This window comes from Desmodus rotundus, chromosome 3 (assembly GCF_022682495.2).
Source record: "Desmodus rotundus isolate HL8 chromosome 3, HLdesRot8A.1, whole genome shotgun sequence".
NCBI classification, from domain to species: Eukaryota; Metazoa; Chordata; class Mammalia; order Chiroptera; family Phyllostomidae; genus Desmodus; species Desmodus rotundus.
This window is the reverse complement of record NC_071389.1, coordinates 844,852-870,754: the sequence shown is the minus strand read 5'-3', so window position 1 is coordinate 870,754 and position 25,903 is coordinate 844,852. Positions and strand designations below refer to the sequence as shown.

General features: G+C 64.9%; 1 protein-coding gene across 1 annotated transcript; it reads right to left on the bottom strand.

Annotated features, from left to right (window-relative positions):
* Positions 1–801: 801 nt before the first annotated feature.
* PLCH2 (phospholipase C eta 2) lies at positions 802–25,545 on the bottom strand. The gene is made up of 22 exons (XM_053919964.1): positions 25,171–25,545; positions 24,029–24,175; positions 22,212–22,465; positions 21,934–22,062; positions 18,957–19,127; positions 18,319–18,412; positions 17,943–18,146; positions 17,646–17,766; positions 13,729–13,900; positions 13,406–13,513; positions 11,980–12,138; positions 9,498–9,584; positions 9,029–9,111; positions 8,536–8,633; positions 8,266–8,448; positions 7,898–8,005; positions 7,346–7,470; positions 7,185–7,269; positions 6,765–6,911; positions 6,287–6,366; positions 4,001–4,298; positions 802–2,622 (listed from the first exon to the last, which is right to left on the bottom strand). Exons 1-22 carry the CDS (start codon positions 25,292–25,294, stop codon positions 1,385–1,387), a joined length of 4,215 nt encoding a protein of 1,404 aa, XP_053775939.1. The 5' UTR covers positions 25,295–25,545; the 3' UTR covers positions 802–1,384.
* Positions 25,546–25,903: the final 358 nt, after the last annotated feature.

The following is a 25,903-nucleotide window of genomic DNA, read 5'->3' as shown; positions in this document are numbered from 1 at the left end:
GGGCTGACACCCTGCCCCTGAGAAGGTGGCCACCACGCCGGAGCCCTGTGGTCACCGCCCAACTCAGTGGTCAGATACCCGGGCTGAGGCCCTTCTGTGCCCGCTTCTCAAGGGTCGGCAGCTCTACCCTTTCCCTGAGATGAGCAGCCTGGAAAGGCTGACCTCGCTGTCTGTCCTGGGGTTGGGCCAGGGCTCCCCCAATGCAGATGTTCCCAGCCTGGAGGGTAGAGAGCTCCCAGGTCCCCAGGGGCTGGCGGACACCCCTCACCCAGGCCTGTGTGGAGTTGGAGTGAGTGGCTGGCACGGGACCCTGGGGCCCCAGAGTGCCTCAGTGAAGGGAAGGCCCACCCTTCCCAGGGGCCTGGTGACAGCGCGGCAGCCCCCCGCCCACTGCCTGTGGAAGGAGGTCACTGGCTGCCTATCTTGGAGGTCGGGGTTGGGGGAGAGGCAGAGCACAGGCCCTAGCGGACCCCCTGGTGGCCCTGTCAGCACCCTGGCTTCTCCAGGGAAGAACAAGTCCTGAAGCCAGCGGTGTGGAAACGGGCGAAGTGGTGGGGGATGCTGGGGTGGAGGTGGCCCTGCCCAGGACCAAGGTGGGGGGGGGGGGGCAGGGGGAGCTGTTTGCTGGGGGCTTGTGGCCATGCCCTGGGGGTCCAGACCAGCCGAGTCCTCCGTGGGCAGAGGTCCCCTTTCCTCCGGCCCTGGCAGGCCCAGGAGCACCCAGGGCCAGGCCGTGGGCCGTGGGCAGGCAGTTGGCCCCACAGAGCAAGTGCAGACGCATTTGAGTCGTGTTCAGGAGTTTGTTTTTTTAAGATTTTATTTATTTATTTTTAGAGAGAGGGGAAGGGAGGGAGGAAGAGAGGGAGAGAAACATTAACATGTGGTTGCCTCTCGCACACCCCCTACTGGGGACCTGGCCCGCAACCCAGGCCTGTGCCCTGACCAGGAATCGAACTGGCGACCCTTTGGTTCGCAGGCCGGCACACGGTCCACAGAGCCGCACCAGGCAGGGCGGGATTTTACAAAGACTCTAAAACATCCGTGCACAGCAGGGTTCGTGCAGAACAAGCCAAGCACAGCTGGGGCGGCTCAGGGCACTCCCGGCTCGGCTGGACAGGTGCACTCACACGCACCCATGCAGCCAAACGCCAGGGGGGTGTTGGGGAGGACTCGGCACCATTTTAATGTCGTAGAAGCTTTGTCTCTAGAAATTTAAATGTCTCTCTGTGTATATAGTTTAAAACGCTGTAAAACGTGACCCTGGGTGGGGCCTCCTTCCTCCCCGGGAGGAGGGGTGGGAGGCAGAGATCAGGGCTGCCAAGGGGCACACAGCCCTGAGCCAACCCTGGGCCCTGCTGCGGCCCCTGGGTGCGCGGAGGGTGGGTCAGAGTCTGAGCAGGAGGCCCGTGGCACCCTTGGGCGCCAGCGCATCCCCGAAGCCCTCATGGCCCGCGGAGCAGGCACCCTCGGGGGCCCCCCGCTCCTCCGGGCTCAGCAGCCGCTGCTGACGCTCCTGGGCCCTGCGGGCCCGGCTGGCGATGGCGCGCACACGGCTCTGGCTGCGAGAGGAGCGGCGCTGGAAGCCAGAGCTGCCGGCCGCCCCATCTCCGACCCCCAGGCTGGTGGGTGATGTGATGTCTCCCGCCTGTTGGAACCCGGTGAGCCAGCGCAGCTGCTCCGTCAGGGTGTCCCGCCGTGGCCCCTGAGCCCCCGGCCCCTCCCCAGCTGGGCCTAGGCCACGGCCCAGGCTTCTGCCTAGACTCTTGTCTCGGGGGACAAAGTCATCAGCGGTCAGGTCCCCCAGGCTCTTGGACTTGGCAGACGCAGGGCAGTCCCTGAGGCCTGCCAGGGGGAGGCAGCCCCAGGGTGGCCGAGGTGGCAAGGGCCGCGGCCGGAGCTCCCCAGGGGCTGCAGGAAACTGGCCTGCAGCCCACAGGTTGGGGTTGGATTTGCTCTTGGTCACAGAGAGGAAGTCCAGGTGGGCAGCTGAGGCTGAGCAGGGCCGCAAGGGCAGGCGTCCAGCTGGGGCCCCTGCAAGGGTGTCTGGACCCAGGCCCAGGCCCGGCAGTGAGAGGTCGACAACCGTGTCACTGGACGACAGGCTGGAGGACGAGGACACACCGTCACCGTGGCTGCCTGGCTCCAGCCGCTGCCATAGCCGGTCCCCGCCTGTGGCATCGGAGTACACGGCAGGGGAGGGCCAGGCCAGGGGCCGTCGTCCACTCAGGGGCTCCGAGGGCACCTGCCCCTCACTGTTGACCCTTCGGACCAAGGGCCGATGGCCCAGGAGCCGGGGTGGTGCCCTGCTGTCCGTCCAGCTGCTGGGGGCCCCCTCACATGCCCCACCAGGACCCCCACCGTTCCATGCCTGCTGCTTGCTCTTGGGTGCCGGCTCTGTGTCCCCATGGCCTCCGGCTCTGGGCTGCAGGGGCACAGGGGCCCCCAGAGCCACCCTGTGGGGACTGTTGGCTTTGGCTCCGGTTCCTGTGGAGCCCCAGGGCCCTCCCATGGGGGGGCTAGGCGGGGTGGCCCACAGAGGTGGGGGGCCAGGGCCCAGGGCCGGCTCCTCGGCGATGGTCTCCAGGGAGGAGCCCACCATCTGCACAGAGTAGGAGTGGGCATCTGCAGGGGAGGGAGAGGAGGCATCAGGGCAGGTCCCACAGCCGTGCCCACAGGACACCCCAGCCGCCAGGCCCCTCCTGGGACCCGGAGGCCCTGCACCCTGCCCTCCGCTGCACTGTGCCTGGGGCCCCTGCACTGGCCTGCAGAAGTGCACACCAGGGGCCGGTCCGTTACCTGGCGCTCGGCTGCTCTCAGTTCCTAACTACGGAGGCAGCATGGGGACAGAAAGGAGAGCGGGGTGGTCAGCGTGGGGTGGTGCTGGCCGGTGGACAGACAGACAGCAAGGGTACGGTGCAGGAAGGGGAGCGGGCTGGCTCAGCTTCCCCTCCCCCGGTCCAGGGCCCCCCCACCGCCCGTGACAAACTGCTATCACCAACCATGGGCTCGGACCGCTCGGCGCAGTTCAGACCAGCCCAGAGCCCAGGGCATGGAGTCTGGGGGCATCGGGGCCAACGTCCCAGAGGGCCACAGGGTCAGGGCCCAGGACTCCTGCAGCCCGGCCCCGAGGGAGGGCTGACCCCAGGGTGGGCTGGACACTGCCCCGGGCCCTAGAAAGGCCGGGGAGGGAGGGCCAGCAGGGCGCTGGTCTCCAACAGCCTCAATCGGGCTGCAGATCTCCGGGAGCACAGGCTGTGCTTCAGCCCCCACCGGGGGCGGGGCGCTCAGGGGTGAGGGTGGCTTCGACCCCCCGGGGATGGAGGGAGGCCTCCAGGGGCACGAGGCCCTAGGGTCAGCCTTGGTCAGGTGGAGACTGGGGACTGGGGGCCAGGGACTAGGGGCCCACGGGGCAAGCCAACGGAGCAAAGGAAAATGCAGGTGCTGAGCGTATGACGTGGCGGTCTGGGCACAGAAGCGCAGCAGGGACACCTGGCCAGGCCATGCCGAGGGGCTGGGGATGCCACGGGGAGGCGGGAGGCACTCCGGATCTTACCGGTGGAGAACATTGGGGATTTACTCCTAATCTCCTCCAGCTTTTGAACAAACAAGGCGTTCATCTCTCTCTGCAGGGCCCCGGCCTGTCTGCGGGAGCCCTCAGGCCAGGGGGGCACCACCTCGGGGCTGCCCGGGCTGCCGGAGCGAGAGGAGGCGGAGCAGCCGCCGCACGGACCCTCGGGGGCCCCTCTGCTGCTTCTGCCCTGGGCCGCATGGGGGGCTCCCAGAGAGTCTGCCCGGGCACGGGGCTGCTGGCTGATGGCCACATGCTCGCCCACGGGCCCCGGGCTGGGTGGCCGCCCACTCCGCAGGCCCTCAGCCTCCTCTCCGGTGCAGGAGCCCACCACGCACTTCATGCAGGAGGCAGCCACCTCGGCAGGCCCCGGGCCCTCGGGCGCACGCAGGGGCCGCCCCTGCCCTGGGCTCCTCGGTGCCGGTGCCTTACCTCGGGGGCTGCGGCCTCCCGGCTCCTCCCGGGCCAGGGCCTCCAGAGCCGGGCCGGGGCTGGGGGCTGCCACGTCGAGGGCCTCCCCCTCGGAGCCCGGGTCCTGAGAGCCCAGGACCAGCTCCGGAAAGGCCTTGTGGCCTGGCTTCTGGCTCTTGGTCGGGGCGCTGGCTGTGCGCCTCAGGAGCCTCTGACTAACAGAGGGCCGGGCTGGGGACCGCCCAGCAGCAGGACTGTCCAGGGAGCCGGGCTTTGGGCCTCGGAGGAAAAGGCCTTTTAGGCCCAGAGCCTGCTTGACCTGCAAGAGAAGGAGCCCACATAGCCGGAGGCCAGGCGCCCGAGGCTGGGACTGGCCCAGCCCAGCCCAGCCCAGCTGTGCTCTGGCAGGCGGAGTGCCTAGTGGAGCCCGAGGCAGCCAGGGCCGGCTAGGTGAGGCACGGTGGGCATGCTGGGCCTGGGCCGAGCTGGGCCTTGTGTAGGGAGGAGCACCTGCAGGGCCTCTCCACCAGGGACTGTGCTGCCTCGGCCTCAGCGCAGCCCAGGAGAGCGAGCGCCTGTCTGCGCCGCATGCCGCAAGCAGGTGCCGGCAGGGGCTGCAGGTCTTAAGGCAGTCGGGACTCCCAGGGTTCTCCCAAGCAGAGACCTCCGAACCAGACCCTGTGCCACCGCACTGTGCACCTGTCACAGGTCCCAAGGCCCCTGACTCCCGCAGGTGGTGCCCGCAGGGCAATGCTGATGTGGAGAGAGGATGGACTGAGAACCGGCTGGAGGCAGGCCCCGCCCAGTCACGTTGGCCCCGCCCCCGGCGCTGCAGGCCGAGATAGCAAACACAGCCAAGTATAGGCCAGCTGTCTGCTCTCCTTGCCCCTGCCTGGCCCACGCCCCTGGAGGTGCCACCTCTTCCAGGAAGTCTTCCTGGGCTCCCACCAGGCAGTCTTTCCCAGTCTCACCCTGCTCTCTGCGCACGTGACCTCAAGGGCTCACGCTACTGGCCCAGGGCCTTCCTGGACAGCCGGGCCCAGGAGGTCCCTGCCAGGCCTCCCCTGGCAGCCTCCCTGCCTGAGCAGGGCAGCTGGAGGTCCCTGGGACCAGCTGGCAAGTGCCAAAGAGGCTGGCTGCTGTGTCTTGAGTGTGCAGAGGCCGGAAGGGTCCTCGCATGCAGAGACCCAACTACAGCCACTGCTCCCCAGTGACCTGGGGGCACTTCTGGGCAGAGGTGTTAAAGTGGCCAGCGCTTGAATCCGCTTCCAGATTCAAGACCCCAAATGCAGAGCAATTTGGTCAAAGTCGGCTGGAAAGTCATTTAGAAGAAGGTCCAGGATTCAAGCTCCAAGCTCCTGATCCCTGGGACCTCCCCACCTGGCATTGGGCATCAAGGACACTGACGGAGTCAGGGGCACATGGAGGGTGCAGAGAGGGGAAGGTTGTGGGGGTGCCGGGAGAGCTTGCCACTAGACCCCGGGCACGGGGGCAGGGCAGGGAGCGCACACAGGAGGCCTGGCCGAAGTCCTGGACCTGCTTCATAAATGCTGCTCGGTGGCTGAGGATGGCCCGAGGGCCCCAGAACCACACCCCACTCCATGTTACATGAGCTGACAGTCCCCACAATGTTGCCAGGAGTCACGGATGCTAATGGGCCGGTCTGAGCATGCAGGAGGGGCGGCGGGCTGCGCCGCCCGGCGCCGGGGTACCTGCGCGCTCCTAACAGGGCGGTGCTTCTAAAGGTGGACTGGGGACATAGAGAGCCCACTGCAAGACCAAAGAGACAGAGCGGAGGCCATGAGGCACAGACAGCGGGGCGCAGAGCCCGTGGAGCCCAGCAGACGCACGACAGATGGACGGACGGACGGGCGGACGACAGAGGACGGAGAGCTGGGAGGCCCACAGAGCCCAGCAGCAGAGAGAGGGTTAGTGATGGGACCTGTGAGGGACCCCATGCGGGCCTGCCTGGGCTCTGACATGGGACCAGGGACCCCTGGGCTCTGCAGCCTGGGAAACTGCCACGAGACCCGTCCCAGGGCGGGGGCCCGTGTGCTGGGGACCGGGGCGGGAGCAGTGGGGCCAAGGCAGGCAGATGCCTTCCGAGGAGGGATGGAGGGCCGGGCACGCTGGGATGTAGAGGGGAGGCTCTGGAGATGGACGGGCAGGTGGCTGGGAGCACTCAGGAAGGGCTTGGATGCCACTCCTGCTGCCCTGCCACCCCGGCACAGGCGGAGGAGCCAGCCCAGCGAGGCACCACCAGGCCCCGGGTCGTGGCTGCATGCCGGCAGCTGCAGGGGCACGCACCTTACCACTGACGTCACTGATGGCCACGTGGACAAAGATGGAGGCCTCCTCCATTCCCTCTAGGTACACGTGCCGGTAGCCTGCAAGGGCAGATCCGCAGCTCAGCCCGCCTGCCCCTCTACTCTGAGGCCCCAAGTTCTGAACATAGCCTGTGAGCCGAGTCCTGGGGACTCTTTCCAGGAAGCCTGCCAGTGATGCTCTGGCCTACTGGGACCTCTTCCTCTTCCCAGGGACTGGGGAGGCATCACCCCTGCCTGAGCTCCCCTCCCTGTCCACAAAGTGCCCACCTCCTCGGCTCCCTCTGTGTCCCCAGGCCCATCCGGGCAGAAGCCAGCACAGAGGAGGAAGCTCCTGTGCAGGGCACCAGTGGGCACGGGGACGCTGGCCGGTGTGAGGACACAGGCTTCGTCAGGAGCGGCTGGTCTGGGTGGGCACAGGGGTGGGGCTCGGCCCTCCCAACCCTACCGGCCCCTCCCACCTGGCATCATGCTGCTGAAGGCCAGCGTCCTCTGGCCAATGAAGTCGCGCCCAATGGGGTCGTGGTCCCAGACGAGGAAGCGCACCAGCGCGATTTCGGGCATGTGCACCACGAACACCAGGGTCTCCTCCCACACGGGGTTGAAACCTGCAGGCCATGGAGCGGGGGGCTGTCACCTCCCGCCCCAGCTGCAGCCTGCAGGCCCACTCGGCCCACACCTCCTTCCCAGGCTGGCCGCTTGGCTGAGGAGAGCAACTCCTGGGGGCCAGAGGGCCGTCACCAGGTGTCCAGCTAAGGGCCCAGCATGAACGGTTGCTTGGGTCACAGGAGGTGGCCCTGGTCCCCTTCCATGCCCACTCAGACCGGCACGGAGTGGCCCAGGCCCAGGCGGGCCCGGGGTGCCCGCGGGCCAGCTCTCACCATTGTCGTCCACCACGCGGGTCTGCTCCTTGCTGCAGTCCACAGGGAGCCCGATGACCTCCACCTCCACGTAGGGGTCGATGATCTGCGCAGAGGCCAGTGTGAGGCCAGGGCTGCTGGCGCTCAGCCCCCTCCCGTCCATGCCCGGGCGGCCTGCCTACCTCCCCCCGGTCCCCCAGCATGGAGTCCCTCGGCTTGGGCAGCTGCTGCCCGCTGATGATCCGCAGCACCAGCTGCTTCTTGAGCTGCCCGGGCAGGGGGTCTTCAGAATTGGGGTTGAAGACGCCTGGGGGGTGGGGTGTAAGGCTGGATCTCCCCACCAGCGTGGCCACGCTGCCCTCTCGCCCCCGCCACTGGATGTGAGTCCCAGCCCGGGAGGAAGGGGAGATCCACTCCAGCGCGGGCACTGGGACCCGTATGCTGGTCACGTCTGTGCCACTGTGTGACCTGGGCACAGCTTGTCCCTCTGGGTTGGCCAGTGACTGGGAGCATGGTAGATGGGGGACCAGGAGCAGGTGACAGGTGGGGGCTCCCCGGTGACAGGGAGCTGGAGCTTGTGAGGCTGACACCTCTGGCAGGCGAGCGCACAGAGAAGCCAGGGCATGTGGGCGGAGTGAGGCTCCCCAACTCAGCCCTGCAGGTCTCAGCCTGACACTGTGCCGCCTGAGGCCGCTGCACCCCCGCCCCCGTGTCCCCGGGCCCCCAGGCCTCACCCTGGCACATGCACTGCGGCTTCAGCACGTAGCCACAGCTGCCGTTGGCACTGAACTTGGCCCGGTTCAGCTGCAGCATCCGCCCCTCTGACTGGTAGTTCAGGGCCACTGCCGGCAATGGTGTGCAGCAGCCGGTCAGCGCCCAGCCACGCCCTCCCGCCAACCCTGCCCCGCTGCCCACGAGCCCGGTGATCGCCCCCATGAGCAGAGGCCCCAGGGCTCACAGCTGCACAGTCGGGGTCCCCCATCCTGGCTGCTGCCCACTTGCAGCCCTCAGGCACCCCGGGGACTAAGGACCCACCCCCGTGCTGGGCTAGCAAGCTGGCGAGACGCGGGGCCGCGGGCTCGTCCTGGCGCCACCCACCCACCCATCTGGCAGCCGGCGTTCCAGAAGGGCTGCGGGTCGTAGTTGCTGGAGTCCACGCGCAGGGAGGACGGGTAGATGCGGGACAGCTGGCGCTGGTTGAAGCACAGGTACTGCTCCGGCTTCTGCTGCAGGATCTGCTGCGCCTTCGTCTCGCTGAAGGACGACACCTGCCAGCTGGACGCCACTGCGGGCGCAGCCGGCCGGTGTCAGGGACGCTCAGGGCCTCAGCCCGGCCCTCCCTATGACGCCCAGGGCCCAGGCCGCCCCTCACCCTCTGTGTCCACATCGTGGGTGCCCACGGACTTCGTGTACTTCACCAGGTCCGACAGGGCCCGCGACAGCTGCATGGTCTTCTTCTGCCGGGTGGCCCTGCGGGGAGGACGGCGTAGGGGGTCAGGACCCCGAGGTCGGCGCCCCTCCCGACTCAGGCCAGCCTGGGCACCCTGGTCCAAGAGGCGGGCTCCAGGTTCGGCCAAGTTCATTGGTCCATATAGGACGCCCATCCAGCATCCTCTTGGCCCCATGTTCCAGGTGCCAGGACATGCAGTGGACACTCAGTGGACGCGCTGAGAGGAGGCGCTGTGAGGAGGGCAGCCCTGTGCCCACCAGCTCTGGGAACAAGCCCCAGGACCTGCCGTGGTTGGCCTGCCCCCGCCCCTCCCCCGAGCCTGAGTCTGCCTTTGGCCGTGGCCGACCTTGGGCTCAGCACTCGCCCCTGCTGCTGTCTACTCGAGGGGCTGGGGGGCCGGGGGTGGGGGCCTGACCCTCGGCTCTGGCTGCTCTGTGAGTCCAGCTCCTCGTCCACCTCGTCCACGCTAGCCGCCTTCTTCAGCTTGCTGCTCTTTTTCTGTGTGCAGGGAGGGCCGAGTCAGGGCCACAGGCCCGGCATCAGCAGGGCCCAGGGGGTGCCGGGGGTCATCTGGGGTCCCGGCGCCCATGCTGTCCGGTGGGCCTGCCTGTCCTCTGCAGCGCCCTTCTCAGCGGGGGAACCGAGTGATCAGAGGTCGGGACATTGGCCAGTGTGGGTCAGGGGACACCCACTGGGGCCCTGCTCCATGCAACTAACTGGGGCTCAGACCCCACGCCTGCAGCTACCAGGCAGCCAGGAACTCAGAGGGGGATCCTGGGAAGTGGGCCCGGGGAACTGGGGGCTAGAAGGCCCCCTCTGGCCAGCACAGGGACAGCTGGGCACATGGGTGCAGGGGGAACCCCGGCCCAGGAGCCCCCCCAGACCTTGCGCTTGGAGAAGCCGCTCGCAAGAAGCCGGCCGTTCCGTCTGCTGGCCCCAGCGTCCTCCCCAGACTCCAGGCCCTCCTCAGCCTGGGAGGGGGACAGAGGGACCGGGTGAGCACAGCGTCAGACCCGGCGGGTGGGGGCAGGTGGCACTGCCGGGTGGCCTGGGTGGCCTTTCTGGAAGAGGGAAACTGAGCAGGGCTGGAGGAGGGGCCCCGGGGGGGGGGGGCTTGCTGCTGCCCCAGGTCCCCAGAGAAGGGCAGGAAGGGCTCATGAGGAGCCTGCGTCAGCTGTTCTACACTCACTGGGATCCCAGGACGCGGGCTCAGTGCTGTCTGTGCATTACAGAGCCCCGCGTGGGGGGCGGGGCTTGCTCTCCCCGGGGGGGCCTGCTCCCCGCAGGGCCAGGCTATTTGTTACCTACTCAGACAAGGGCGCCGCCTCCCCACAGCCACGGCCACCCCTGTTCACCTCGGGCCATGGTGCACCCCTAGCTTCCCGTTTATGGAACCTACACCTCCAGGCCGTCCACACTGAAGCTTGTTCACTCCCCTGGAGCCCACGGCAGCCGACTCCAGCGCCCCAGGCCCCTCCCGATTTCGGGGCTGGAAACTCACACAAACCCCGTGCATCTGGGCCCCGCTGAAGAGAGGCTGGCGCTGGCCCAGCGTCCCAGAGAAGTGGCTGCAGCCAGAATCCACTGTCACCCCAGGCCCCCCATGCACCCCAAGCCTGGTGGGGGGACAGCGCCGACCCCCAGGGCAGCTGCAGGCAGCAGGCTGTGGGCAGCAGAGGACCCACACCAGCCCTCTGGCCCTGGGACACAGCGGTGCTTGCAGAGAGCTCGGTGGGTGGGGGGCATCCACACTGGGATGGAGCATGTGGGCAGGCCAGGCCCCTCCTGACTGAGAGGGTCCCGTCTTGGATGCACTGGGGGCTGGCGGCTGGACGGTGGGAGGGCGGGGTTTGGGCAGGGCCAGTACCCACAGGTGTGTCCGGCACACAAGGTGGGGATCCCGTCCTCACCCACCCGCTCCTGCCCCTCCAGATGACACCCTGCTGCACCCCACGCACCTGCCCTCTCCCACAGACACCGTCCCTGGGACCCATGGGGCGGGGTCCCCAGCCTCAGGCCCCCCAGAAGCACACAGGACAGACAAGCACAGCAAAGGTGTGCTCACGGTCCCACTGGCCCCAGGGCTCCCCGGCCCCCCGGACCCCCTCAGATTGCTCTGTGGCTGCACCGCTTTAGCAGGCGACAGCTGCTGCTGCCGCTGCCCCCGAGTCCACACCCCTGGCCGTTCAGCCTGAGCTTCCCCTCCCCTCCTCCTCCAAGTAGCCTTCCCCGAGAGCGCCTGCCCCCAAGACTGCCCAGGTACCCAGCCCAGGGCCAGGCTGACCTCCCGCGTGCCCGCAGGGGTGCCCCCGGGATGCCTGGCTGAAGAAAAGCGGGGACTTCAGTGGACTCTGCCTGGCGGGCGCCCTGACCGCCCACTGGAGCCTCAGGCGCTCTGTGTTGTCCCTGCCAGGACGTCTTTGAGACTGAAACTAAATGACCGCTGTCAGCAGGGACCTGCCGGAGCCGCCTGCACCGGGTGACCAGCGAGCCGCGGTGGTGCCAGCTGTGCTGAGTGCCCCGTAGGTGGGATGGGCCCCGCGGGTGGGACACGCATCTGCATCTGAATGTGCTGCAGGGGCCCCGCCCTCCTCGCCTGGCCAACTGCCTCCCACCACCCACCTCAGCCCTGCTCACCTGCAGAACAGCCCCTGTAGGGCCCCGAGCTCCACCTGCCCGGGCCGGCTGCCCTGCCCCCACAGTGCCTGAGGGGCCCACCGGTGCTCTGGCCACTTGGCTGACAGGCCTGTCCCTCCAGGCTCACTGCCCCCCTTGGGAGGACCCCGCCCAGCATCACCCCTTGGGCCTGTCGTGACAGCCCCGCTCCTGTTTCGGCCATGGGTGCACTTCCCAGAGCTCAGGAGCACCTCCCCATGAGTCTGCAGGGGGACTCTGGGCTGCCCCCAAGGACTGGCTGGGCCCTGAGATCCCGGGTGCCCCTCCCTGACACTGAGGAGACCCTTCGGTAAGAAGGTCCACCTCCAGTTCCATCGCCTTTGGCGGGAGCTGCAGGTGGCAGCAGTGGGCCCCAGGCCTCAAGGGGACAGACCTCGGTAGCCAGCCACATGGAAGCAGCCGCACAAACCGGGCACACCGCCACTGAGCCGTCCCATGGGACTCGGTGAAGGCTGTGGGGCCAAGCGGCTGCGTGTGCGGCTGCGTGTGCGGCTGCGCGTGCACAGGTTCGTGTGCAGGCGTGCAGAGGTGTGTGCACAGGCTCACGTGCACATGTGTGTGGGTGTGCACACGTGGGTGCACACACGTGTGCATGTACAAGTGTGAGAGCATGAGCGGTGTGGGTGCACGCATGTGAGTGTGCGCCGGTGCACACAGACCACATGCCCCTCCCCCTCTGCGGGTGCTCACCCTTCCGCGCTCTGCCTTGGGCCCCGGCTTCCCTGGCGGAGGCAGCGTGGACACAGAGAAGTCGTTTGGATCCTCGTGGTCTCGAATCTTTGACTCTTTGATCAGGGAATCCAGTTTCCTCTTGGCGATGTTTTCCACACGCTTCCGATTCGAGGAGACCTGTGACAGCCAGGCCGTGCCTGGCGTCAGTCTGCCCCTGCGGCCAGCAGCCCTGACGGAGCCCGGTCTCGGGCAGAACCACAGGGGCCTGGGGGAGCTGGGCCCCCCTCGGCCTGACGCAGCGGGCGTTGTTCCTCACAGCCACCGCCCACTGCAGGGCAAACCCCGAGCCGGCCTCCATTTGCCCCAGGGCTGCAGGCAGGGTGGAGCAACGCCTGAACCCGGCCGTTCTGACTCCAGCACCACCTCTTCCCGCTGCAATGCTACCCGTGGGGACCTGGACCACGGCTCACTGGGCCTCAGGGAGGTCAGTGCGCTGAGCAGCTCTGGATCTGGGACCCACGGGTCATCCCAAGCAGATGGGAGGGGGCGGGGACAGACTCCCTGCCTGAGGCAGCCCCCAGGGTGGCCCTGGTGAACTTGGACCCCTCCAGGGCAGGGCTTGGGCCTTGGGCCTCTGGAGTAGGTGCCAGGTTGGCCTCAGGGAGCTGGATTTACCATCCCCTCAGGCCTCGCCCAGGCTTGCCTTAAGTGGGAAGAATTCCACGGCCTCAGGGCTTTCTGAAACAATTACCTCAGGGCCAGGGAGCTTCTGCAGGATTACCCCTCTGATTGCTCCTGGGGGAGGAACAGAGCCTCCCCCCCCCCCAGAAGCAGCGCTCCAGAGCAGGGCCCAGAGGACAGCAGATGCTGATCCCAGGCCTCTGGCCCCACTGACACCTCAGCTCCAGGGCAGCCCCAAGCCCCCCTGCTGCCAGGAAGAGGGGCCAGCACTCTGTGGTGGTGACCACCTGGACTTTTGGTGCTGCCTGGGAGCAGGGCAGGAGCTGGGCTTGGGGAGGGAAGGACGGGACCATTGGCACCCAGGGCAGGAGTTGGGGGTGTCTGGAGAGAGGCCAGGCAGGTACAGGTATGGGTGGGAGTGGTGTGGGACCCAGGCAGGACCCTGGCCCCACGTGGCCCCCACTTGCTGAGGGCAGCCACGGGACTGGGCAAGCTGAGCGAACAGCACCCCGAGAGTCAGCTCAGAAACGGGAACCAAAACAGGCTGGCAGCAGGCATGTGGCCAACGGCACCGGAGGGTCACAGGTCAGCAGGTAACATGGAGTGTGTGTCCCATGCGGAGGGCCCCCACTGGCCTCAGGCCTCGCATGTGCCCAGCAGCCTGGTGTCTGGCACACTACCCTGGGCCTCTGCCGAGTCCCCCTTTCCCGGCCACCTCCCTTCCTCCCCCGCCGCCCCCGCCGCCCCCGCCGCCCCCGCTCACATCCCCATTGAGGATCTTGCAGTCTTCGTCAATCTCGTCCGCGCTGTCCTCGTCCGACACCTCGCCCTCCTCTGCGTCCGCGCTGATGTTGGCCGGGAGCTTCTTGCCCTGGGGGGGAGGGAACGGTGGGAAGGACCTGAAGGAAGTGCTCCGCCTGCTCGAGGCAGAGGCCAGCGGGGGGCAGCGGTGTGGGAGGGAAAAGTCTGGGCGAAGTGCAGAGGTCCCCAGGCTGTGTGGCCACCATGGAGACGCGGAAGCGAGGGCAGATCAGCCATGGATGGCCCGGACGCTGGCCCCGGGCAGGGCAGCAGGCAAGGGCTCACCTTCACCAGGATCTTGCCCTTGAGCATCTGCGGAGAGGGCAGCAGGGTGGCGTCCTCGCTGCTCACCGATGACAAGTCCAGCTTGTCCCCCAGGATGTCAGTCAGATACTGGGCCATCTTCTTCTGCTGGGCTACGCTGCAGTGGTTCTCGATGGACAGGACCACGGGGTACCTGCGACCCCCCACGTGGGGGGAGCAGGTGAGGCCGGGGCAGGGCCCGCACCACTGGACAAGAAGGGGGTCTCCACCCTGACCAACGGGACTCAGGGGTGTCCTCCCACCAAGTGAAAGGTCGCTGGTTCCATCCCCGGCCAGAGCACACGCCTGGGTTGCAGGTTCGGTCCCCAGTCAGGGATTGTTTAAGAAGCAACCGATCGATATTTCTGTCTCTCTCCCTCTCTTTCTCCCTCCCTTCCCCTCTCTAAAAATAAATAAATAAAATCTTTAAAAATAAGTAAATAAACAATGGGAGCGAAATGGGTGCCATGCGCCCGAGAGACTGTGAGAAAAGCCGCTCCGCTGGCCGAGGTGCCGGACACCATCCCGTGAGGCCCTACACGCACCATTGACGGGAGCACAGTCACCTGTGTGGCAAGAATGGACCTTTTCATTGGGAGTTCTTCAGCCATTCGATTTTTATCAAAGATTTTATTTACTTAGAATATCCAGCCAAGATGGAGGCGTAGGTAGACACACTGTGCCTCCTCACACAACCAAAAGAAGGACAACAAAAAATTTAAAAACAAAAAACAAAAAACAACCAGAACTACCAGAAAGTCAAACTATATGGAAACCCAACCATCAAGGATTTAAAGAAGAAACATTCCTCCAGCCTGGAAGGAGGGGCGGAGACGGGCAGCTGGGGTGGAGAGGACACACGGCAAGGTGGCAGCTGGAGGACCGGGGTGGGCGAGGCAGTGGCTGGAGGACCAAGTGGTCCCACATTTGCGTGTGGATACACTGGGAGGAACAACTGGGGAGTGAGGCAGACTGCGCGTCCCAGGGTTCAGGCTGGGAAATAGAGCCTCTAAACTTCTGGCGGTAAAAATCTGTGGGGGTTGCGGCTGTGGGAGAAACTCCCAGCCTCACAGGAGAGTCCGCTGGAGAGACCCACGGGGCCCTAGAACGTACACAAACCCACCCACCCAGGAACCAGCACCAGAAGGGTCCAATTTGCTTGTGAGTGACTGAAAGCCAGGTGAGAGCCGAGCAAGCAGCATTGTTCCCTCTTGGACCCCTCCCCCACATACAGCGTCACAACACAGTGACATGTTGCCCCGCCCTGGGGAGCACCTAAGGCTCCTCCCCTTACTACATAACACGTGTGCCCAGACGAGAAAATATGGTCCAAATGAAAGAACAGATCAAAACTCCAAAAATAGAATGAAGCGATGAAGAGAGAGCCGACCTATCAGATGCACAGTTCAAAGCACTGGTAATCAGGACGCTCACAGAAATGGTGGAGTATAGTCACAAAATAGAGGAAGAAGTGAAGGCTATGAAAAGTGAAATAAAGGAAAATATACAGGGAACCAACAGTGAAGGGAAGGAAACCAGGACTCAGATCAACGGTTTGGAGCAGGAGGAAGAAATAAACATTCAACCAGAACAGAATGAAGAAACAAGAATTTAAAAAAACAAGGAGTGGCTTAGGAACCTCCAGGACAACTTTAAATGTTCCAACCTCCAAATCACAGGGCTGCCAAAAGGAGAAGAGGAAGAGAAAGTAATTGAAAACTTATTGAAAAAATAATGAAGGAAAACTTCCCCAATCTGGTGAAGGAAATAGACTTCCAGGAAGTCCAGGAAGTTCAGAGAGTCCCAAAGAAGTTGGACCTAAGAAAGCACACACCAAGGCACATCATCATTACATTAGACAAGATCAAAGAGAAGGAGAGAATCTTAAAAGCAGTAAGAGAAAAGGAGACAGTTACCTACAAAGGAGTTCCCATAAGACTATCAGCTGGTTTCTCAAAAGAGACCTTGCAGGCAAGAAGGGGCTGTAAAGATGTATCCAAAATCATGAAAGGCAAGGACCTCCATCCAAGATGACTCTATCCAGCAAAGCGATCATTTAGAATGGAAGGGCAGATAAAGTGCTTCCCAGATAAGGTCAAGTTAAAGGAGTTCCTCATCACCAATCCCTTATTATATGAAATGTTAAAGGGACTTATCTAAGAAAAAGAAGATCAAAAATACGAACAGTAAAATCACAACAAAGTCACTACTATCAACAATTGAACCTAAAAAAAATACAAAAACAAACGAAGCAAACAAGTAGAACAGGAGCAGAATCACAGAGATGGAGATCACATGGAGCGTGATCAGGGGGAGGGGGAGAGAAGGAGGAAAGGTACCGGGAATAAGAAGCACAAATGGTAGCTACAAAATAGACAGGGGGAGGTACAGGAAATGGAGAAGCCAGAGAACTTATATGTATGACCCATGGACATTAATTAAGGTGGGGGGTGCAAGACAGAGGGAAATAAAGGGGAGAAAAAAATGGGACAACTATAATAGCATAATCAACAAAATATATTTTAAAAAATAAATAGCCCTGGCTGGTGTGGCTCAGTGGATTGAGCACCGGCCTGCGAATCAACGGTTCGATTCCCGGTTGGGGCACATGCCTGGGTTTCAGGCCAGGTCCTCAGCTGGGGGCACGTGAGAGGAAGCCACACACTGATGTTTCTCTCCCTCTCTTTCTCCCTCTGTTTCTCTAAAAATAAATAAAATATTTTTTTAAAAATTAAAATAAAAATAAATAAAATCTTTTTAAAATATTTTATTTATTAAAAATAAATAAAATCTTTTAAAGAAAAATAAAATCTTCTAAAGAAAAATAAATTAATAAAATCTTTTTTAAAATAAATAAAGAAGATTTTATTGATTTATTTTTAGAGAGAGGGGAAGGGAGGAAGAGAGGGAGAGAAACATCATGTGTGGCTGCCTCTCCTGTGCCCCCCACCAGGGACCCAGCCCGCAACCCAGGCCTGTGCCCTGGCTGGGAATCGAACCAGCGACCTTTTGGCTCTCAGGCCAGCACTCACCCACTGAGCCACACCAGTCAGGGCTGTTGTTTGATTTTTTTAACCATGTGCACATTTTACTTGGATTTTTGCCAAAAACCAACATAATTCTTTTAGAAATGTCAGTCACTGACCTAGAAGACATGACCAGGAGCCAGAGGTGCAAGGGCCTGGGAGCGGAGACAGCCAGCGGGCCTCCGGGCCGAGGTGCTCAGGGCCCCCTTCCCAGGCTCGGAGGGAGGCCTGAAGCCCCGTGTCTGCGAAGCAGGCAGCTGGCAGCCCCGGGGGGACCTGTGGGTCCCAGCTCTCTGCCCTGAGATGCCTCACCCGTCACCCCAGGGGCCAGGCCACCCCACAGAGAGGGCTCAACCCACCCCTCCCCACAGTCCCGGGCAGCACCAGCTCCTCTGGGAGGGGCCACCACACTTCTGTGTCCTCGATCGGTCCTGCTTGCCCTCCCCTCCTCCGTGAACTGGCTCCTTCCATGCCTGCCGGCCTCCTTTAGCTAAGACTTGAAGGTAACTCTAGCGGTAGGGGGAGGCGTCTTCTATTTCCAGAAACGAAATTGGATTTTGTCAACAGTGTCTGTCGCCACAGCTGAGTGACAGCAAATTGCATCTGGACACAGGGTAGCTTCTCAGGGGCAATGAGTGTCAGAGCCCCGGCTGCTGTGGGTAGCCGGCCCTGGGCAGCTGCCGAGTGTGTGTGCATAGGCGGCCACCCCCACCCCTGGGAGTGCCACTCCTCCGGGGACCCCGTCCTCCGCCAGAGACCCTGAATGCAGCCCCTCAGCCACTCCAACCTCAGCCCCAGAGAGGGTGTGGGGCAAGGGCAGGGGAGCCCCGCAAGGCCCACACCTTCCCCTGCCCTCTCGCCACTGCCACTCACTCATTCTTGACGAAGGCGTACTTGTTGACGGTCTCAATGACGTCTTTGAAGAGGATCTTGGAGGTCAGCGTGTAGCCGTGGTGCACAATCGGCTCCCCGTCGGGCCCGTCCCAGCAGTCCACTGGGGGCGCACACACCCAGGTCAGAGCAGGGGGGGGGCCTCCTGCTCTGTGCCTGACCCCTGGCGGGGGGCCCACCACCACACAACAGAGGGCAGACGCCCGGCCGCAGACCCCAGAGGGCCCCTCGGGGCCACCCCCACAGAGGACGCACCGGCCCCAGGGTCCCGGCGCTCACCCTCCACGCAGCGGCAGCCCGCCTGCAGCACCCAGGCGTACATGTCCGCCCTCGACTGGGACATGAGCTGGTCGCCCACGAGGTAGGTGTTGTGGGACGAGGTGATGAAGTAGTGGCTCAGCGGCCGCGTCATGTCCTGGTGCACTCCGTGGTGCTCGGGGTTGAAGATGTCCCCGGCGGGGCTCCGCGTGTAGTTGGTGAAGCCTGCGGGGGCGCGGGGCGCGGGGCGTGGGGAGGGGCTCAGGCCTGCCGCCACCGGGCCCTTCCTGGAACCCGCAGTCACCGGCTCCAGCTGCCCGGCCGGCCCCCAGGCTGCCCTCACCCCCCACCCCGTTGGCCTGCCAGGACCGCGGGACCAAGGCGGCGCCCCGCTCACCATCGATGCCCAGCACCCCCTTGCTCTTGTTCTCTGGGCAGGGCTCAAACTGCTCGATGATGGCCTGGCAGCTCTCCAGTGTCACACTGGTCATCTAGCCAGAGAAGGGGCAGAGCCCAGGCCAGCCCGGCCGTCACCAGGGCAGGCTAGCCTCGGGGCCCTGCCAGTCCTCTGCCACCAAAGCCCTGCCTCCACCCTGGCCACATCGGGGCCAACCACAGCAGGGGCGGGCTCTGGCCCCCGCAGCATGCTCCCCACCTCAGGCTTCCAGCCTCCTGTCCACCAGAGCAGGTGGCACTCGGCCCCTCCCCGGGCCTGGGACAAGGGGTCCAGAAGCCTGAGTCTCTGGACACTGGGCCACCAGCCAGCAGGGCAGTGTCCAGGGAGCACGCAGCCACTTGGGATGAACAGGGCTGCCTGGGGTCGAGGGAAAGGGGTGGGCATGGTCCCCTGGCACCTGGAGGCATCTGGGTATCTGCTGGACAAATGGGTGAAGGACAAAGACAACGGCCCGGAGCTCGGGGGACACAGAGGAGAAGGCTGGGCCTGGGGACCCTAGACCCACAAGGTGCCCACACAGTGCTGTGGTCCAGTGTGGGCTCCCCCCTGGGCACCCCATCCCCACCAGGGGCCCTCACCTTCTGCTCCACCTCTAGGAAGCGCTGCAGGTTGGCGGCGTCCAGGTGGTCCTTGTGGTCGCTGTAGGTCAGCATGAGCAGGTAGAGGTCCCGGCGGGTGGACATCATCTTGTAGAAGGCGCAGAACTCCTCAAAGCCCAGTGTGCCCCGGTGGTCATCCGTGTCGGCCTCCTGCAGCGCGAGGCCTGTGGGTCCCCCTGCGTCCCACCCTGAGCCACGCCTGCATGGGCTTCCAGGCCCACCCCCACTTCTCAGTCGTCCCTGCAAACCTCACTGGTCCAGGGAGCATCCCTGAGGCCCCTGGGACTCCGAGGACCAAGGTGCTGCCCTTCCCCATGGGGCTCAAGCCTGGGGACAAGGGTGTCCAGTGACGGGGCTGCCCAGAGGCCTGAGGCGCAACGAGGCTGGAAGTCACTGGAAGTGGGTGACAGTCAGACTCTGAAAAGGTGCCGCACAAGACCCCAAGTGACAAGTCCGGTTCTTTGTCCTGGGGGGCGCACATAACCAGCGTGAAGGTGCCTCCAGCCAGAAGAGACCCCAGGTCACCGCCGTGGACAGTGGCGCCTGCCAGACCTGCAGGCCATCTGGTTGGTGTCCCTTATGTGGCCACACAGTCTGGGTGGCCCTGGGGTGGGTGCCAGGTCCCTGAGGCCCCCTCCGGAACAGGAACATCACTGAGGCAGGTGGCCACAGCCATCCCCATGTTCCCGTCCCCAAAGAGAGTGGGCCTCCGGGAAAGCTAGGTCCAGGCCACCACTGCTCCTGGCACTGCGGCAGAGTGGGCACCCAGCAGGCCCCATTGTCTTGTTCCAAGACCCAAGAGCCCATGCCAGGGACCTGAGCCTAGGCTGGGACAGGCCAACTTGGTGTGAGCACTCCCTCCCAGAGCCACGCATGCAGGGGCCTGGCAGATGCCCTGTGTGTGAGGTGGTGGGTTTGAGGGCAGCCCTGAATCCAAGGGTCAGTGGGACAGGGCCCCCTGTGCAGGTCAAAGGGCCCCGGGGCAGAGGGCGTTGGCAGCCCTGCTGGGGACATGGCTGAGGCCATGGGGCCTCTCTGTCTGGCCCACAGGGTAGTGTGGCCCCGCTGGGCTCTGCCCAGGAGGCACAGCCTGCTCGCTACCCCGCTGCCGTCCCCGGCAGAGAATAAAAATGCTCTTGAGACCTGAAAGGGTGGCGCTGCCCCCAGCCCCAGAAACGCCGCCCCATGTGCTCGGCCGGCCGCTTTCCCACAAACGGTCCTGCGCACAGCCGCGCTGGGAGCCGGCGCAGAGCGCTCACCACGCCGTGAGGCCCGAGGGCCACGGGGGACCTCGCCCACAGCACACTGTCATCGCAAACTTAATGACGCTGCACTTGAGACCCTCCTCACCCAGCACACAGATCTCCCTCCTAGTCAAGCAATTTCCGGAGGCGGACACGCTGATGTTCCTCTGTAGCCAAGGCTGACCAAGGAGGCCGGCCTGCCACCCTGGGCTCTGAGCGTCAGCAGAGGGCGGCCATGCCGATGGGCAGGGAGGCCCGGCTGCGTGGGACCCGGCTGTCTGAGCAGCCCCAGGCCTGGGGTCTGTAGCTCCAGGCCAACAGCCCCCTGCTTACTTCTCTCTAGAGTCAGCCTAGAGCCCACCCTGCTGCCTAACCCAGGCTGCAGGGGCTCCCCCCACTCTCCCGGGCTTCCTCGGGGTGATGGGGTTGAAGCCTGGATACAACCAGGCCTGGGGTGAGCCAGAGGGCTCCATGGGGAGCCCTGCCCTGTGCCAGAGGGTGCATGAGAGGCCCAGCGCCCTTGCAGGAGGGGAGGGTGGGGTGGGTTTCCAAGAGCACCCAACAAGGGGCTTCTTCAAGCCAGGACTTCATGCTGGACCTACGGGTCCCACTCCATGGGGGCTTCCTCCCACCTCAGTGGCCAATCTGGACCCCAGTCCTGAGCCAGCCTGACCACCGCTGGCCCCTAGCATGGCCTCACCGCCCTGGAAGGGCCTGCTGACCCCAGAGCTGCCGCTGGAGGTGGGACAGGCAGGGCACAGTGGGGCTGACCTGCAGGCCTGAGCCGTCCACCAGATCCTCACTGCCCCACTGGCTCTGCCCCCTCCGGGGCCTTCAGGAGGGGCCCCGTGAGCCCCTTGGCCTCAGCCAGCAGTCTGAGAGCCTCCTGCTCACCCTCCCATCCCACACGGACACTGAGCAGGCCAGCTCTCCCCGCTCCAGCCGAGCGTGACCCCCATCCAGCAGGAGCCCCGGGGCTGCACCTCAGAACTGTGAGGCTGTGTGAGTGTGTGTGCCTGAATGCATACACGTGTGTGTGCCCATGTGTGTTCAGATGCATGTGCCAGTGTGTTTGGCATGCACGTGCACATGTGCCTGTGTTCTGGTGTGTGTGTGCACGTATGTGTGCATATGTCTGTGTTGGGGTGAGCATGTGTGTGTGCACATGTGTATGCATGTGTCTGTGTTGGGGTGAGCATGTGTGTGCCTGTGTGTGCACATGGGTGGGCGCAGGGCCTGGCTTGGGCCCTGGGAACCCGCTCTCCCTGCTGCAGCCAGATCTCAGGCCCTAACTGCCGACAGCTAAGGCCCAGCTCCGCGGGAGGTGGCGTTTTCATAACACCAGGCTGGTTGGGGCTGGGCGGCCAGCCGCTACCCAGACCTGCTGCCCCGGTGGGGCATGTGAGCACCCAGCGCGAAGAGTGTGCTCCCTTAGAGAGGTGGAGTTATGGGGAGGGGCAGGAAAGGGGGTGTGGCCTCCTCGGGGGTGGGGGGGTCCTCAATGACCAACACCTGCCCCCAGTGCCCAGGCCACCAGCGGCGGCACAGACACATGCATACACTCCCCTGGCCGAGCTGCGTTCCCTGCCACTGGCTGCAGCTCAGACAGCAACGCCCAGCACACCCTGCAGCTCGAGCAGGGCCGCCGGCTCCCAGACGCACACCTGTAGCCCCGCAGGGCCCCACGAAGCCTCGCTCAGGGGCTCCCTCACCTTGAACATCTGCTTCACCCGCTGCCGAGGCAGGTTCACGTTCAGCTTGTGCAGCAGCTGCAGGACCTCGCCGACGCTCAGGCTGCCGTCCCCGTTCTTGTCGGCCTCGTCAAAGGTCTGCTTCAGCCACTTTGGGCCGAGTTAGGGGCCAGCACGGGTCCAGCAGGGTCCAGCGCATGCCCCTCCCCCGCCCCTTCCCCAGATGCGCAACCCAGCCCTGGGTGGGGGCCCCCCACATGCAGGGTGGACGGTTGGGTCCCTGGGGTCTGCCCTTGTGCCCGAGGATATTGGTCCCTGGTGCGCTGGCGGCGGGCCAAGCTGTCCTCGTCGCTGATGCCGGCCATGAGGTAGCGCAGGCCGGTGACCCAGGTGCGCGCCTCGTCACCGCTGGGCGAGACCAGGTCCAGCGACTGGCGCTGGCTGCCGTGGTAGATGCTGAAGCAGCAGTTGGGGTCAAAGCTGCTGTCGGGGTAGCGCTGGAAGATCTCCGACTGCCGGCCCTCGCTCACCTCCTGGATGGAGTCGATGGAGACTGCGGAGTGGGGGCGGCGGTCACAGCCCTCCCCACTGCAGGGCGGGGTCCCTCCCACCTGAGGCTGGGGGCGGTGGGGAGGGGGTGTGTCAAGACACACTTGGGGCCCAGAGAATGGAAATGCGAATGTGTGGGCAAGTGAGACCTGCTCCCTGCTCTGGCCCTGAGGCCTACTCCCCCTGCTTCTGCGTGTGGAAAGGCGCCCCCAAGGAGGGAGAGTTGCGCCCCACTCGCGAGCCGGGCTTCTGGCCTATGCATCTGGCAGAGGTTGCAGAGCGACTCAGTCCAGCTCCCTCAGCTCACCCCGCATTCAAGGCCGCTGCTGGCCTCCTGCTGTGCCTGTGGGGTCCTGAGCAACGGTGGGGGACTTCCCCATCGTGCACCGAGGGGTGGCGTTACTCCTCCACTCTCTGCCCCCACCCCATTCCCCCTTTTCCCGCTTCCCCAGGTGTGCCGAGCCCACCTGCCGGGGGCCAGCCCCACTGCCTTCTCCAGATCCCAGTGTGCATGCTGGGTGGCAGGCAGGGTGGCTCTGGGCCTCCAGACAAGGGGGCCAACAATCCAGGCACAGCTGCCTCCACCCGTTCCTCCCTCCCAGGCCACAGTCTCCTCTCCACACCCACCCCCGTCTCCCCGTCCCAGAATGCAGGTCTCTGCCCCACCACCTGCCCCCCAGAGAGGCCTCCGTGAGCCCCCACCCGCCACACCCCTCCACCCCATCCTGTGCTTTCCTTGTTACCCAGCAGGACATGGGGCTGTCCCACACCCGAAGGCCAGCTTCCTGTTGGCTGCCTTCCCAGTGCTGGGAACAGTGCCTGGAACGGAGCGAGCGCCCCAGACTGAGTGCAGGAGCTCCTCCTGCCTGTGCAGGCCATGGGGGTGGCTCCACCCCCTGGGCCCGGGGGCAGCTGCTGCCCCCCACCACACACCCTCCCAGGGCCTCCCCAGCGTGGCTCTCTCCTGGGCCCCGGGGGGTAGGCAGTGCCCCAGCACACCTGGCCTCTCCCACTGGCAAAGCCAGTGGAGGGGCAGTCTAATTCCCCTCCTGGCCCAGGGGACTCCTCCCTTCCTGACCCAGGACCTCGACCCCACTTCCCACGCAGAAGTGGACCTCCTCTTCCAGCCCCTGCACAGTCCCTCCCAGCTCAGGACCCCTCCTCGCCCCCAAGGCAGCCCCATAGCCTCCACACCCCTATGGCAGTGGCCCACGTCCCGGGCTGCCTGGGGGACAGCTGGCACCCACCGAAGCCCCACCCTCGGTGTGCCCACCCAGAGTGGCCCCTGTGTACGGGAGGTCTCATCTGCCCGGCTAGACCGAAGGTCCTTTGGCCTCCAGCCCATCCCAGCATCCAGCACAAGCTGGGCTCGAAGGCCACTCAGTCCCCACCATGTCCCAGAGGGTGTGGGGCCCTGACCCCTCCCCACCCTGTGTCCAGAGGTCACCTCAGAACTCCAAGGCAATGGAGCCCCTGTGCTGGGCCTGGAGCCGCTGACACACCCAGGGCTCGGGGTCCTGCTGCCCCTCCCCGGACTGCTCTGGGGCGCCCCCGGCACCCCACTCACTCTTGGCTTTCTCACTCTTGCGGGAGGGCCGCCATCGGATGCAGGAGCGGTGCTCATCCAGGAAGTAGAAGCGCACCAGGCCCTTGGCGCCGCCGCGCAGCTTCACCATCTGCGTCCCCGCCTGCATGGCGCTCATGCACCGCTCCACTGGGCACGCCGGCCGCCACGGGGCAGGGGACGGGCAGGACAGACAGACGGACAGACAGACAGATGGACGGCAGCGCCCGTGAGCACCGTGGCATCGCCCCTCTGCCACACCCCGCTCCCCCAACCGTGTGTGGTGACCACTCATGTTCTTGCCGGCCGGGGACCCGGGAGCTGGCCTGGGCCGCACATCCAATCTGGGACCCGGTTCAAGGGCCAGAGACCCCGCAGAGAAATGGCCACGCTGCCCAGCTGGCCTGCCACCCTCCCCGACGGTCCTGGGGCCCGAGGGCTGGCTGAGGCCTGACATGACCGGCCACTGGCCCTCCCCCCCATCCACCACCTAGACCAGCCCCAAAGACTACTTCACCGGACAAGACACAGGGACACCGCAGCTGAGCCCACCCTCAGGCACGGGCAGGCAGCCCCACCGTGACACCCAGCCTGGCTCCTGATCGCCTGCACCCTGAGCCCAGCAAGTTCAGGAAAGTACGCGTGGAGGCCGCCCCACCCCCACCCCCACCCGCAGCTCTGGGAAGGTGCCCCGCAGATCGGAGCTCCGAACTGAACCCTTCTCCCACTGGGCCCCCTGCCTCTTCCCTGCCACCCCCTCCTCTGTGCACCCAGCCTGCTGTTGGCCACCAGCGCCTCCCAGGTCCCAGGGATGGGCTGCCGGCCAGGACACAGAGCTCCTGTGACACTGACTGAAGGCGCTGCTGCCCCCAAAGCACCAGGGTCCCCCCCAGCCGAAGCTTCGGAGCCGCCCAAGTGCCCGGCCAGCTCGCCCGCCAGGGCCACGCCCTCCACCCCACCTGTGGCCCCACTGGAGAGTCAGCCTCCAGGTGCTGAGGGGTAGCAGGAGAGGATGCTGCTGGAGTCACAACCCCAGGGGCCTGGGGTGGCCAAGCCCGGCTGTCATGCCCTCCTGACTGACCCACTGGCCCTGGAGCTGGGCGGGGCTCTGGCCAGGGAGGAGCAGGAAGTCCCTGCCTCCTTACCTAGTGGGCCAAGCTGCCACCAAGGGGACATGGCCACGCTCCCTCCGACCCAGAGGAAGGCCTCCGCCAGGCAGGCCACTGTTCCCTTGGTCCGGCTGGAGGCAGGGGGCCAGGGGATGGCCATCCCCGGAAGATGGCCAGGGTGGACTCACGGAGGCTGGAGAGGGCCGGCAACCCCAGCACACCTCTGCAGCACGTCAGGCAGTGACAGGCGGCACAGGGGTTCTGCAAGGGGTTCTCTCCTCTGCTTCTTCCTCCTCGCTGTTGGAGTTCCCCGAGGCCCCTGCAGGGCTGCTCCCAGGCCCCTCTGGCATCGGCCCAACTGTCACCTGCTGTCCAAGATGCCCCTCGGGCCAGCCCACCCACCCAGCAGGACTGCGGACAGATCCCCAAAGGTGCAGTCGCGGGGTGTGTAGGTGGGGAAGCTCTCGCCCTGCCCACCCCACCCACCCGCTGCCCAATCCCCTGCGCTAATCTAAGCCGGGATCCAGCTCAGCTGGCCAGAGGATTTAGGCCCAGGGAGCTCCTAGCTGGGAGCCAGGAGGGGACTGAACAGGCAGCCCTGTCGTTCGAGGCCCCAGACCACAAGTCTCCACATCCTGGCTGAGTGAGCAGGCAGGACAGACGGGCAGCACCCCCGGAAACCCAAAGAACACAGCCCCAAGGCCTGAGGCAATGGTCCTCATGGTGCCACCCTCTGGGGCGCAGTCCCAGGCCCTACCGGGAGCAGTCT